General features: G+C 44.2%; 2 protein-coding genes across 3 annotated transcripts in view; both read right to left on the bottom strand.

The window, feature by feature from the left end:
* Window positions 1–8273, bottom strand: part of LOC109998944 (interleukin-6 receptor subunit beta) — a 23376-nt gene extending 15103 nt beyond the window's left edge. For both annotated transcript variants that reach the window (XM_065965524.1, XM_065965525.1), the window contains exons 1-3: window positions 8109–8273; window positions 7477–7541; window positions 6941–7243 (exon numbers count right to left, since the gene is read on the bottom strand). In XM_065965524.1, coding sequence (XP_065821596.1) covers window positions 6941–7243; window positions 7477–7531 — 358 coding nt within the window. In that variant the 5' untranslated portion in view covers window positions 7532–7541; window positions 8109–8273. The remainder of the gene's footprint in view (window positions 1–6940; window positions 7244–7476; window positions 7542–8108) is intronic.
* A 784-nt stretch (window positions 8274–9057) lies between these two features.
* Window positions 9058–13019, bottom strand: part of tpm2 (tropomyosin 2 (beta)) — a 35165-nt gene continuing 31203 nt past the window's right edge. The window contains exon 9 of the mRNA XM_065965555.1: window positions 9058–9244. Within this exon, the coding sequence (XP_065821627.1) occupies window positions 9162–9244 (83 nt within the window). The 3' untranslated portion in view covers window positions 9058–9161. The remainder of the gene's footprint in view (window positions 9245–13019) is intronic.

Raw genomic sequence — 13019 nt, 5'->3', positions numbered from 1 at the left:
TTCTTTATCTGTCTCTCCCTCTCCTGCTCTCTCCTGCTCTACGTGTCAGATGTTAAGTTACTCCTCGTCCTCCTTTAGTGATAATGATACATGTAAGAAATGTAGTTTATTTTTAGCTTTGGAGGCGAGGGTGTCTGAGTTAGAGAGACGGCTCCGCACCATTGAGTCAGAGTCATCGTATGCAGCAGTAGTTAGCCAGCCACCTGTAGCCGGTGCGGGCCGACATAGCTTGGCTTCCCCCCGGTAGCTCCCGAGCAGCCGGGAGGCGGTGGCTGGGTTACTGTCCGAGGGAAGCATGGTCGAAAATCGAAGCACACGGTTCCCACGGTTAAACAAATTTTCCCCACTCAGCGACACACCGGCCAGAGCGGGCGGCATCACATCTCATTTAAAGTTGCTGACAAAGACTAAAGGTAGATTTGATACAATCGTAATTCATGTCGGCACTAATGACTCCCGATGACGCCAGTCGGAAGTCACTAAGGTTAATGTGGAGTTGATGTGTACTAAGACGATGTCGGACTCCGTAGTGTTCTCTGGACCCCTCCCAAATCAGACCAGTGATGACATGTATAGCCGCATGTCATCACTCAACCGCTGGCTGTCGAGGTGGTGTCCAGCACACGATGTGGGCTTCATAGATAACTGGCAGTCTTTTTGGGGAAAACCTGGTCTGCTAGCTAGAGACGGCATCCATCCCACTTTGGACGGTGCAGCTCTATTATCTAGAAACATAGCAGAGGTTATTAGTCCAAAACCTTGACAACAACAACAGAGTTCAGACCAGGAGGCAGAGCTGCAGTCTTACATGCTTCTCAGCGCCTCCCTTAGATCTGTCTCCCAGTCACTATAGCTGTAATTCTGAATCTAACTATAGTTATACTATAGGTACTGTGTCTGTCCCCCGGTCCAGACCCGTTTTTATAAGTCATCCAAACGGCGTAAATCGTCAAAATCTCATTAGGGTATCTCACTGCGGACTTTTGAACATTAGGTCCTTAGCATCCAAATCTCTTTTAGTGAATGATCTGATATCAGATCAGCATATTGATTTCCTTTGTTTGACTGAAACCTGGCTGTGTCGAGATGAATATGTTAGTTTAAATGAATCCACTCCTCCCAGTCATTTCTGTACTCATATACCTCGAGACACCGGACGAGGTGGTGGAGTAGCAGCTATTTTAAATTCTGGTCTTCTAGTTAACCCTCGACCAAAGCTGAATTTTTCTTCTTTTGAAAGACTTGTTCTTAGTCTTTCACATCCAGTCTCAAGAACCTTTCAGCCAGTTCTAGTTGTTGTAGTTTACCGCCCTCCTGGCCCATATTCTGAGTTTCTAACTGAATTTGCAGAATTTTTTATCAGATTTAGTCCTTAGCAGTGATAGAATAATTGTTGTAGGTGACTTCAATATCCATGTGGATGTTGATAATGATAGCCTTAGCACAGCTTTCATGTCATTATTAGACTCTATTGGTTTCACCCAGGGTGTAAACGAACCTACTCATCGTTTCAACCACACCCTGGATCTTGTTTTAGCTTATGGCATTGAAATCCATAACCTTACAGTTTTCCTAGAAATCCTCTTCTATCAGACCATTATCTTATTACATTCGACTTTGTCCTGCCAGAATTACCTCTGCTTGGAAGAGGTGTGCTCTCTAGAAGTTTGTCGGATAGTGCTGTGGCTAGATTTAAGGAAGCTATTTCAGCTGCTTTTGATTCAGTGCCGTGTTTCAACCCAGTTGGAAACTCTTATGATAGCTTTAGTCCCTCTCAGCTAGATCAGTCTGTTGATAGTGCAGTGGATTCACTGAGAGTTACTCTTGATTCGATTGCTCCCCTGAAACAGAAGGTTGTCAAGCGGCAGAGAATAGCTCCATGGTTCAACTCAGAAACCCGTACTCTAAAACAATCGTCGCAGAATTTTGAAAGAATATGGCGCTCGACCAAAACGGTAGAATCTCGTTTATTCTGGCAGGATAGTCATAGAAAATATATGAAGGCTCTACGTTACGCTCGAGCTGCCTACTACTCCTCTCTAATCGAGGAAAACAAAAGCAATCCTAGATACCTTTCCAGCACTGTAGCCAGGCTGACAGAGAGTCATGGCTCCATTGAGCCTTGTATTCCTTTAGCCCTCAGCAGTAATGACTTCCTGAGCTTTTTCAACAACAAAATTCTAGATATCAGAGACAAAATTAGTAACCTCCTGCCCTTACTTGGTGCAGATACGTCTGATACGGCAGAGACAGTTCCAGGACCAGATATTAGTCTCGACTGTTTTTCTCCAATCGACCTTTCAGAGCTATATTCCATTTTTTCTGCGTCGAAACCGTCAACCTGTCTTTTAGACCCAATCCCAACCAAGCTGTTTAAGGAGGTCTTTCCCTTAGTTAGCACCTCTATATTAGATATGATCAATATGTCTCTACTGGCAGGCTATGTACCACAGGCATTTAAAGTAGCGGTAATCAAACCTCTACTTAAAAAGCCTACTCTAGATTCAGGAACTCTAGCTAACTATAGGCCTATATCCAACCTTCCTTTTATCTCGAAGATCCTGGAGAAGGTGGTAGCTAATCAGCTGTGTGACTTTCTCCGTGACATCAGTTTATTTGAGGAGTTTCAGTCAGGATTTAGAGTCCACCATAGCACTGAGACTGCACTAGTTAGAGTTACAAACGATCTACTTCTAGCTTCAGACAGGGGACTTCTCTCTGTGCTCGTCCTGTTAGATCTTAGTGCTGCTTTTGACACCATTGACCATCAGATCCTGTTGTACAGACTGGAGCATTTGCTTGGAATTACAGGGACTGCTTTAAGTTGGTTTGAATCCTACTTATCAGACCGATCTCAGTTTGTACATGTTAATGATGAGTCCTCTATGCACACTAAAGTTTGCCATGGAGTCCCACAAGGTTCAGTGCTTGGACCAATTCTCTTTACATTATATATGCTTCCTCTGGGAAATATTATGAGGAAACACTCCATACAGTTTCATTGTTATGCAGATGATACTCAGCTTTATGTATCAATGAAGCCCGATGGCACCAGTCAGTTATGTAAGCTAGAAACGTGCCTTAAGGACGTTAGGACCTGGATGACCAGAAATGTTTTGCTAATTAACTCAGACAAGACTGAAGTTATTGTGCTAGGCCCTAAGAACCTCAGAGAGACTTTTTCTAGTGATTTGACTGTCCTTAATGACATCAGCCTGGCATCTAGCACCACTGTTAGGAATCTAGGAGTTCTATTTGATCAAGATATCTCCTTTAGCTCTCGCATCAAGCAAATTTCAAGAACAGCCTATTTTCACCTTCGTAATATATCCAAGATCAGGAATATCCTGTCGCAAAATGATGCAGAAAAACTAGTTCATGCATTTGTTACCTCCAGATTGTATTATTGTAATTCTCTTTTGTCAGGGTGCTCTGGCAAGTCTCTAAAGACTCTTCAACTAGTCCAGAACGCTGCAGCTCGTGTACTGACCAGAACCAGGAAATGGGACCACATTACTCTTGTCTTGGCTTCTCTGCACTGGCTCCCTATACAGTCTAGAATAGAATTCAAGATCCTTCTTCTCACCTACAAAGCTCTAAATGGCCAGGCACCATCTTATCTTAAGGAGCTACTAGTGCCGTACTGTCCCTCGAGAGCGTTGCGGTCCCGGAGTGCAGGCCTGCTGGTGGTACCTACAGTCTCTAAGTGTACTATGGGAGGTAAAGCCTTCAGTTATCGGGCTCCTCTCCTCTGGAACCGCCTTCCAGCCGGGGTCCAGGACGCAGACACAGTCTGTATTTTTAAGAATAGACTTAAAACTTTCCTTTTTGATAAATCTTATAGTTAGGGCCGGTGCTGGTGTAGACCAGCTCTTAGTTATGCTGCTATAGGCTTAGACTACCGGGGGAACTGGCACCTTGAGCTCCTCTCTCTCTCTCTCTCTCTCTCTGTGCATATACAGTACATCATATTACTGCATGTATCTATCTGTAAATCTCAGTCACTAACCATCTACTTTCCTGGGAGCTCTTGAGCTCTCTTAAACTCCTCAAGACCATTGGTTGACGGCCTGCCAGAACTCTCCCCCTATCCCTTTACAAGCCCGGCGCAGTCTAGGCCTGTGAAGGCTGTTTCATCATGAGCCGGGGATCCTGCCGAAGATTTCTGCCTTTTAATAAGGCAGTTTTTTCTTACCACTGTAACTTTTGCTGCTTTGCTAAAGTGCTCATGATGGATAGGCCGGGTCTTTGTAATATAGCAATAAGTAAGGTCTTTTTACCTGCTCTTTTGTAATGTTAACAGACAAAGAGTAAGGTATTTTACCTGCTTTTTGTAAAGTGTCTTGAGATAACACTTGTTATGAGTTGACGCTATACAAATAAAATTGAATTGAACTGAATCAGAAAATAAAGTAGTCTGCTTAGTTGTCTTCAGACTTTTCTGGGCATGTCTCTCTCTCTCTGCCGTTACTCAGGGGATGCACTGTTAGCATGCTGCATTCAGGGGAGCTCAGACAATGAGAGATGCATTCAGGTGCGCTCAGAAACGGGAGCTGCAGGAACAACTCGCAGGATATCTTCAGATGACACGGCCATCCTGCAAACCGACTCATTCAAACATCAACAACACCATCTCCTCCTCAACACAAACAAAACTAATGAGACCAGTGGTCATCCATGATCACACCATAACACAAGTAGAGTCCTACAAATATCTCTCAGCATGAACAATAAACGAGTGTGGAAGCTTTCTGTTTCACTTTCTGAGGAGACGTATACAGGGGAGGTTGGAAACCTGTCACAGTGGTGCCAGGACAACAACCTGCTCCTGAACGTCAGCAAAACCAAGGAGCTGATTGTGGACTTCAGGAGAGGACAGCAGAGGGATTATACCCCACTGAGAATTGATGGGACGCTGGTGGACAGGGTGTGCAGCTTCAAGTACCTGGGGGTGCACATCTCTGAGGATTTAACATGGACAACCCACATAGACAGTCAGGTGAAGAGGGCGAGGCAGCGCCTCTATCACCTCAGACAGCTGAGGAAATTCAAAGTCTCTGTGAAGGTCCTGAAGACTTTTTATTCCGGAGCGGTGGAGAGTGTGCTGACTGGAAACATCACCCAGTGGTACGGGAACAGCACTGGGTGTGACCGAAGAGCCCTGCAGAGGGTGCTGAAGTCAGCAGAGCGTACCATGGGTACAACACTCCCCACCATCCAGGACATCTTCACAAGGAGGAGCACAGCCAGGGCAAAGAGGATCATGAGTGATCCCTACCACCCAGGTAACGGACTGTTTACATGGCTACCCTCTGGCAGGCGCCTTCGACACATCAAGGCGAACACAGAAAGACTCAGGAAGAGCTTCTTTCCTCCGGCTGTCCGGACTGTTAACTCCACTCTCCTCAGTTAAAAACAAAACAGAACTGTGACTACATGATGCACACACACCACACATTCCAATCTGCACATTGCACTTTGACACCCTGGATACTTTACACTGTTTACATTATTTTATATTTAATATTTTGTACATTCAAATAATTATTTTTTTATTTTTTAGATTATATTCTATTTTACTGTATTTATGTGTATTAGTAATTTGGGTGTTTATTGCATGGCCTTGCGGAACAGTCCTTACATTTCACTGCACATCTGTATGAGCATGTGACAAATACAAATCTTGAATCTTATTGATGAATGGTTAGAGTCAGTTTCTCGTGTTTTGATGGTCGTGGTTATTGGTGAATGGTTAGAGTCAGTTTCTCGTGTTTTGATGGTCGTGGTTATTGGTGAATGGTTAGAGTCAGTTTCTCGTGTTTTGATGGTCGTGGTTATTGATGAATGGTTAGAGTCAGTTTCTCGTGTTTTGATGGTCGTGGTTATTGGTGAATGGTTAGAGTCAGTTTCTCGTGTTTTGATGGTCGTGGTTATTGGTGAATGGTTAGAGTCAGTTTCTCGTGTTTTGATGGTCGTGGTTATTGATGAATGGTTAGAGTCAGTTTCTCGTGTTTTGATGGTCGTGGTTATTGGTGAATGGTTAGAGTCAGTTTCTCGTGTTTTGATGGTCGTGGTTATTGATGAATGGTTAGAGTCAGTTTCTCGTGTTTTGATGGTCGTGGTTATTGGTGAATGGTTAGAGTCAGTTTCTCGTGTTTTGATGGTCGTGGTTATTGGTGAATGGTTAGAGTCAGTTTCTCGTGTTTTGATGGTCGTGGTTATTGGTGAATGGTTAGAGTCAGTTTCTCGTGTTTTGATGGTCGTGGTTATTGGTGAATGGTTAGAGTCAGTTTCTCGTGTTTTGATGGTCGTGGTTATTGGTGAATGGTTAGAGTCAGTTTCTCGTGTTTTGATGGTCGTGGTTATTGGTGAATGGTTAGAGTCAGTTTCTCGTGTTTTGATGGTCGTGGTTATTGATGAATGGTTAGTCAGTTTCTCGTGTTTTGATGGTCGTGGTTATTGGTGAATGGTTAGAGTCAGTTTCTCGTGTTTTGATGGTCGTGGTTATTGATGAATGGTTAGAGTCAGTTTCTCGTGTTTTGATGGTCGTGGTTATTGGTGAATGGTTAGAGTCAGTTTCTCGTGTTTTGATGGTCGTGGTTATTGGTGAATGGTTAGAGTCAGTTTCTCGTGTTTTGATGGTCGTGGTTATTGGTGAATGGTTAGAGTCAGTTTCTCGTGTTTTGATGGTCGTGGTTATTGATGAACGGTTAGAGTCAGTTTCTCGTGTTTTGATGGTCGTGGTTATTGATGAACGGTTAGAGTCAGTTTCTCGTGTTTTGATGGTCGTGGTTATTGATGAATGGTTAGTCAGTTTCTCGTGTTTTGATGGTCGTGGTTATTGATGAATGGTTAGTCAGTTTCTCGTGTTTTGATGGTCGTGGTTATTGGTGAATGGTTAGAGTCAGTTTCTCGTGTTTTGATGGTCGTGGTTACGTACATCCTTTGACCAGCATGATGCCATGCATGAAACGACCTTGGTTGAGGACGACGTCAGGCGATGTTTTCCCGCACTGACAGAGGAGCCACTCTTGTCTTTCTGACGTGATGGTGAAGGTCACGCTGAGGGCGGTGCTGTTTATCTTGGAATAGAGCTCTCTGGGTAATGTAGTTCCTGACAGGTTCCAGTAGAGGTCGTCCGCTGTGACCTCTGTCGTGTTGATGACCACACACGTGGCCGTGAAGTTGGATCCCAGCTCGACCACGGGGGGCTGAGGGAAGGTCACCAGGTGGTTCAGACCGTCTACAGAGAGACCACAAACCATGAGCAGGGACTACAAACCCCAGAATGCATCAGTCTGTGACACACTCCCTAACTAGGGTGTTAGGGGGATTAAATTCATCTAAACAGCCCTAGTTTGTTGCCATGGTAACAGGTATCACCATTATTAGCATGATATCAAAGTTTACAATAACAATAATCATAAGAAAAACATATGAAAGGTGAAAATGAGGTCAAAGGTTAAAGGTACTGACCGGCTCGTGCAGCGAGCATCAGAGCGACTAACAGCAACTTCCTGACAGAATCCATGAAGAAGAACCTGCAAACACACATCATTACACACACCTTTAACATACACTCCCCTCTCCTCTGACCTGTCATACAAGGAGCTATAATATATATTATATAATATAATATATATTATATTATATAATACTATATTATATATTATATTATATAATATTATATTATATAATATAATATATATTATATAATATAATATATATTATATTATATAATACTATATTATATATTATATTATATAATATAATATAATATATATTATATTATATTATATATATTATATTATATAATATAATATTATATAATATAATATATAATATATTATATAATAATATATTATAATAAACCTTTTAGAACTTCTTAAAGCTCATTACCATAACAGACTGCGTCACCACCTCCTTCTGCTTTTAGACTTGATGTTAATGAACAGCAGCAGATATTTACTTTATACGAGTTAATATATTTAATAAAACAATCATTTATATTTCTATAAAACAGTCTGTTTATTAGCTGCACCGTTAGCTCCTTCGTGCTAACGCCATGTTGTTGTTTCCTCAGTAAGAAGCTAACTGTTAGCACTCACCTGTGTTCACCTGTCTGTGTTCACCTGTCTGTGTTCACCTGTCTGTGTTCACCTCGTCTGTTACATTAACAACATGTTATTTACAGTTTAAAAAGGCTAAACAAGTATTAGCTAACAGCTAACAGCCGTCCCGTCAGTGTTCTGCAGAAGCCCCGCCCACTTCCCGTCAGTAGCATCTGGAGTAAGGTTACAAGCTGCGGCGCTGCGTCACAGTGACGTGATCTCACAGCATGTGGATGGGCTTCAGACAGCTCAGACTGGACTCTGCTTTTACTCTGACAGTTTACACATCTACAGAACAAGCAGGGCCCTCATACTGAGCGCTGATTGGCCTGAAACTCTGCGTGTCAAACATTACCGACCAATCACAGGACTCCTCTATGACGCTGTATGTTCTACCCACCCCTGAGTTATGTTTTCCAGTATGTCCCCGCCTACTCCTGCCCCCCCCCCCCCCCCCCCCCCCCCCCCATCATCAACAAACAGGATGTGAGGATCGGGTTTTTGCCTCCAAAATAAAACACTGAACACCGAACAGGTCATCATTTAAAAAACGTTTTTATATATTAAGAAGTTTATGTATAGAAATATATTTATATTAAAGTATGCATCCTTTATTAATCCCTGTTATTTATATAGACAAACAGGAGCTGTCACATGACAAGCAGGGAGTGAACCAGAGCATTTGAGGGTTCAGTGCCTTGCTCATGGGAGCCTCAGCAGTGCCCTGGCACCTCTCCATAACAGACAGACTTCCAGATCTGGTCCGCACTGGGACTTGAGCCTGTGACCCTCCGGTTCCCAACCCAAGTCCCTACAGACTGAGCTACTCCCCCCAAAAAACATCAATCAAAACATGTGTGTGTGTGTGTGTAGGGGGGTGATAACTTACTGTACACTATGTTTCCTCTGATACATATTTAAGAGTTGAGATCTGATGACTCATGAATTAAACATTTTCAAATAATAATTTTTATTGATCAGAACTTCAGGTTCAAACATTTCAGGTTTCAGGTCTCAGCTGGTCTCTGATCACACCTGGACATCAGGTCTCTACAGGTTGTTGAGCTCCAGCAGGGTCTGGTCCAGGACTTGGTGCATGTCCAGGTTCTCCTCTTTGGCCTGAGCGAGTTTTTCTGCAGGGCGAGACACAGACACAAGTCAGGACCTGGTCCTGAACGGGTTCTTCAGTCACTCTGAATACAGGACCAGGACCTGGAACCAGTCCCATAGTCACTCTAAATACAGGACCAGGACCTGCAACCAGTCCCATAGTCACTCTAAATACAGGACCAGGACCTGGAACCAGTCCCAAAGTCACTCTAAATACAGGACCTGGATCTGGAACCAGTCCCATAGTCACTCTAAATACAGGACCTAGTCTTGAAACCAGTCCTATAGTCACTCTGAATACAGGACCAGGACCTGCAACTAGGCTTATAGTCACTCTGAATACAGGACCTGGACTAGTCCTATAGTCACTCTCAATACAGCACTTGGTCCTGAAACGGGTTCTCTAGTCACTCTAAATACAGGATCTGGACCTAAAACCAGTCCTATAGTCACTGTAAATACAGGACCTGGTCCTGGAACCAGTCCTATAGTCACTGTAAATACAGGACCTGGATCTGGAACCAGTCCCATAGTCACTCTAAATACAGGACCTGGTCTTGAAACCAGTCCTATAGTCACTGTAAATACAGGACCTGGTCCTGAAACCAGTCCTATAGTCACTCTGAATACAGGACCTGGATCTGGAACCAGTCCTATAGTCACTGTAAATACAGGACCTGGTCCTGAAACCAGTCCTATAGTCACTATAAATACAGGACCTGGTCCTGAAACCAGTCCTATAGTCACTCTGAATACAGGACCTGGATCTGGAACCAGTCCCATAGTCACTCTAAATACAGGACCTAGTCTTGAAACCAGTCCTATAGTCACTCTAAATACAGGACCTGGTCCTGAAACCAGTCCTATAGTCACTCTGAATACAGGACCTGGTCCTGAAACCAGTCCTATAGTCACTCAGAATACAGGACCTGGACCTGAAACGGGTTCTCTAGTCACTCTAAATACAGGACCTGGACCTGAAACGGGTTCTTCAGTCACTCTAAATACAGGACCTGGTCCTGGAACTAGTCCTATAGTCACTCTGAATACAGGACCTGGTCCTGGAACCAGTCCTATAGTTACTCTGACTACAGGACCTGGTTCTGAAACCAGTCCTATAGTCACTCTGAATACAGGACCTGGTCCTGGAACTTGTCCTATAGTCACTCTAAATACAGGACCTGGTCCTGAAACGAGTCCCATAGTCACTCTGAATACAGGACCTGGTCCTGAAACAGGTTCTTCAGTCACTCTAAATACAGGACCTGGTCCTGGAACCAGTCCTATAGTTACTCTGAATACAGGACCTGGTCCTGAAACCAGTCCTATAGTCACTCTGAATACAGGACCTGGTCCTGAAACCAGTCCTATAGTCACTCTGAATACAGGACCTGGACCTGAAACGGGTTCTTCAGTCACTCTAAATACAGGACCTGGTCCTGGAACCAGTCCTATAGTTACTCTGAATACAGGACCTGGTCCTGAAACCAGTCCTATAGTCACTCTGAATACAGGACCTGGTCCTGAAACCATTCCTATAGTCACTCTGAATACAGGACCTGGTCTTGAAACCAGTCCTATAGTCACTCTAAATACAGGACCTGAACCTGAAACCATTCCTATAGTCACTCTAAATACAGGACCTGAACCTGAAACCATTCCTATAGTCACTCTGAATACAGGACCTGGTCCTGGAACCAGTCCTATAGTCACTCTAAATACAGGACCTGGTCCTGAAACCAGTCCCATAGTCACTCTAAATACAGGACCTGGTCCTGGAACTAGTCCTATAGTCACTCTGAATACAGGACCTGGTCCTGGAACTAGTCTTATAGTCACTCTGAATACAGGACCTGGTCCTGGAACTAGGCTTATAGTCACTCTAAATACAGGACCTGGTCCTGGAACTAGTCTTATAGTCACTCTGAATACAGGACCTGGTTCTGAAACCAGTCCTATAGTCACTCTGAATACAGGACCTGGATCTGGAACCAGTCCCATAGTCACTCTAAATACAGGACCTAGTCTTGAAACCAGTCCTATAGTCACTCTGAATACAGGACCTGGTTCTGAAACCAGTCCTATAGTCACTCTGAATACAGGACCTGGTCCTGGAACCAGTCCTATAGTTACTCTGACTACAGGACCTGGTTCTGAAACCAGTCCTATAGTCACTCTGAATACAGGACCTGGTCCTGAAACGAGTCCCATAGTCACTCTGAATACAGGACCTGGTCCTGAAACAGGTTCTCTAGTCACTCTAAATACAGGACCTGGTCCTGGAACCAGTCCTATAGTTACTCTGAATACAGGACCTGGTCCTGAAACCAGTCCTATAGTCACTCTGAATACAGGACCTGGTCCTGAAACCATTCCTATAGTCACTCTGAATACAGGACCTGGTCCTGGAACCAGTCCTATAGTCACTCTAAATACAGGACCTGAACCTGAAACCATTCCTATAGTCACTCTGAATACAGGACCTGGTCCTGGAACCAGTCCTATAGTCACTCTGAATACAGGACCTGGTCCTGGAACTAGTCTTATAGTCACTCTGAATACAGGACCTGGTTCTGAAACCAGTCCTATAGTCACTCTGAATACAGGACCTGGATCTGGAACCAGTCCCATAGTCACTCTAAATACAGGACCTAGTCTTGAAACCAGTCCTATAGTCACTCTAAATACAGGACCTGGTCCTGAAACCAGTCCTATAGTCACTCTAAATACAGGACCTGGTCCTGGAACTAGTCCTATAGTCACTCTGAATACAGGACCTGGTCCTGGAACTAGTCTTATAGTCACTCTGAATACAGGACCTGGTCCTGGAACTAGGCTTATAGTCACTCTAAATACAGGACCTGGTCCTGGAACTAGTCTTATAGTCACTCTGAATACAGGACCTGGTTCTGAAACCAGTCCTATAGTCACTCTGAATACAGGACCTGGATCTGGAACCAGTCCCATAGTCACTCTAAATACAGGACCTAGTCTTGAAACCAGTCCTATAGTCACTCTAAATACAGGACCTGGTCCTGGAACCAGTCCTATAGTCACCACCTGTTTCAGTTTTACTGTGAGGTTCTACAGATATTCTTGTTGATTCATGAAGATTATACTTTTCAATCTTTTCTCTCTGAATATAAACCTAATTTATCAGATGAAAATGTTAGACTGCTGGGGCGCGCTGGTGGCGCAATGGTTAGGACGCAAATCCCATGCATTGAGATGCGTCTCGTCTCGAGCGGTAGGCCCGGGTTCGCTTCCACTCGTGGCCCCTTTCCGCATGTCATTCCCCGCTCTCTCTCCCTGGTTTCTGACTCTATCCACTGTCCTCTCTCTCCCTGGTTTCCGACTCTATCCACTGTCCTCTCTCTCTCTCTGGTTTCTGACTCTATCCACTGTCCTCTCTCTCTCTGGTTTCAGACTCTATCCACTGTCCTCTCTCTCCCTGGTTTCAGACTCTATCCACTGTCCTCTCTCTCTCTGGTTTCAGACTCTATCCACTGTCCTCTCTCTCTCCCTGGTTTCAGACTCTATCCACTGTCCTCTCTCTCTCTCTGGTTTCAGACTCTATCCACTGTCCTCTCTCTCTCTCTCTGGTTTCAGACTCTATCCACTGTCCTCTCTCTCTCTCTCTGGTTTCAGACTCTATCCACTGTCCTCTCTCTCTCTGGTTTCAGATTCTATCCACTGTCCTCTCTCTCTCCCTGGTTTCAGACTCTATCCACTGTCCTCTCTCTCTCTCTGGTTTCAGACTCTATCCACTGTCCTCTCTCTCTCTCTCTGGTTTCAGAC

This window comes from Labrus bergylta, chromosome 17, assembly GCF_963930695.1.
Source record: "Labrus bergylta chromosome 17, fLabBer1.1, whole genome shotgun sequence".
Lineage (NCBI taxonomy): Eukaryota > Metazoa > Chordata > Actinopteri > Labriformes > Labridae > Labrus > Labrus bergylta.
This window is presented reverse-complemented; position numbering and strand designations above follow the sequence as displayed.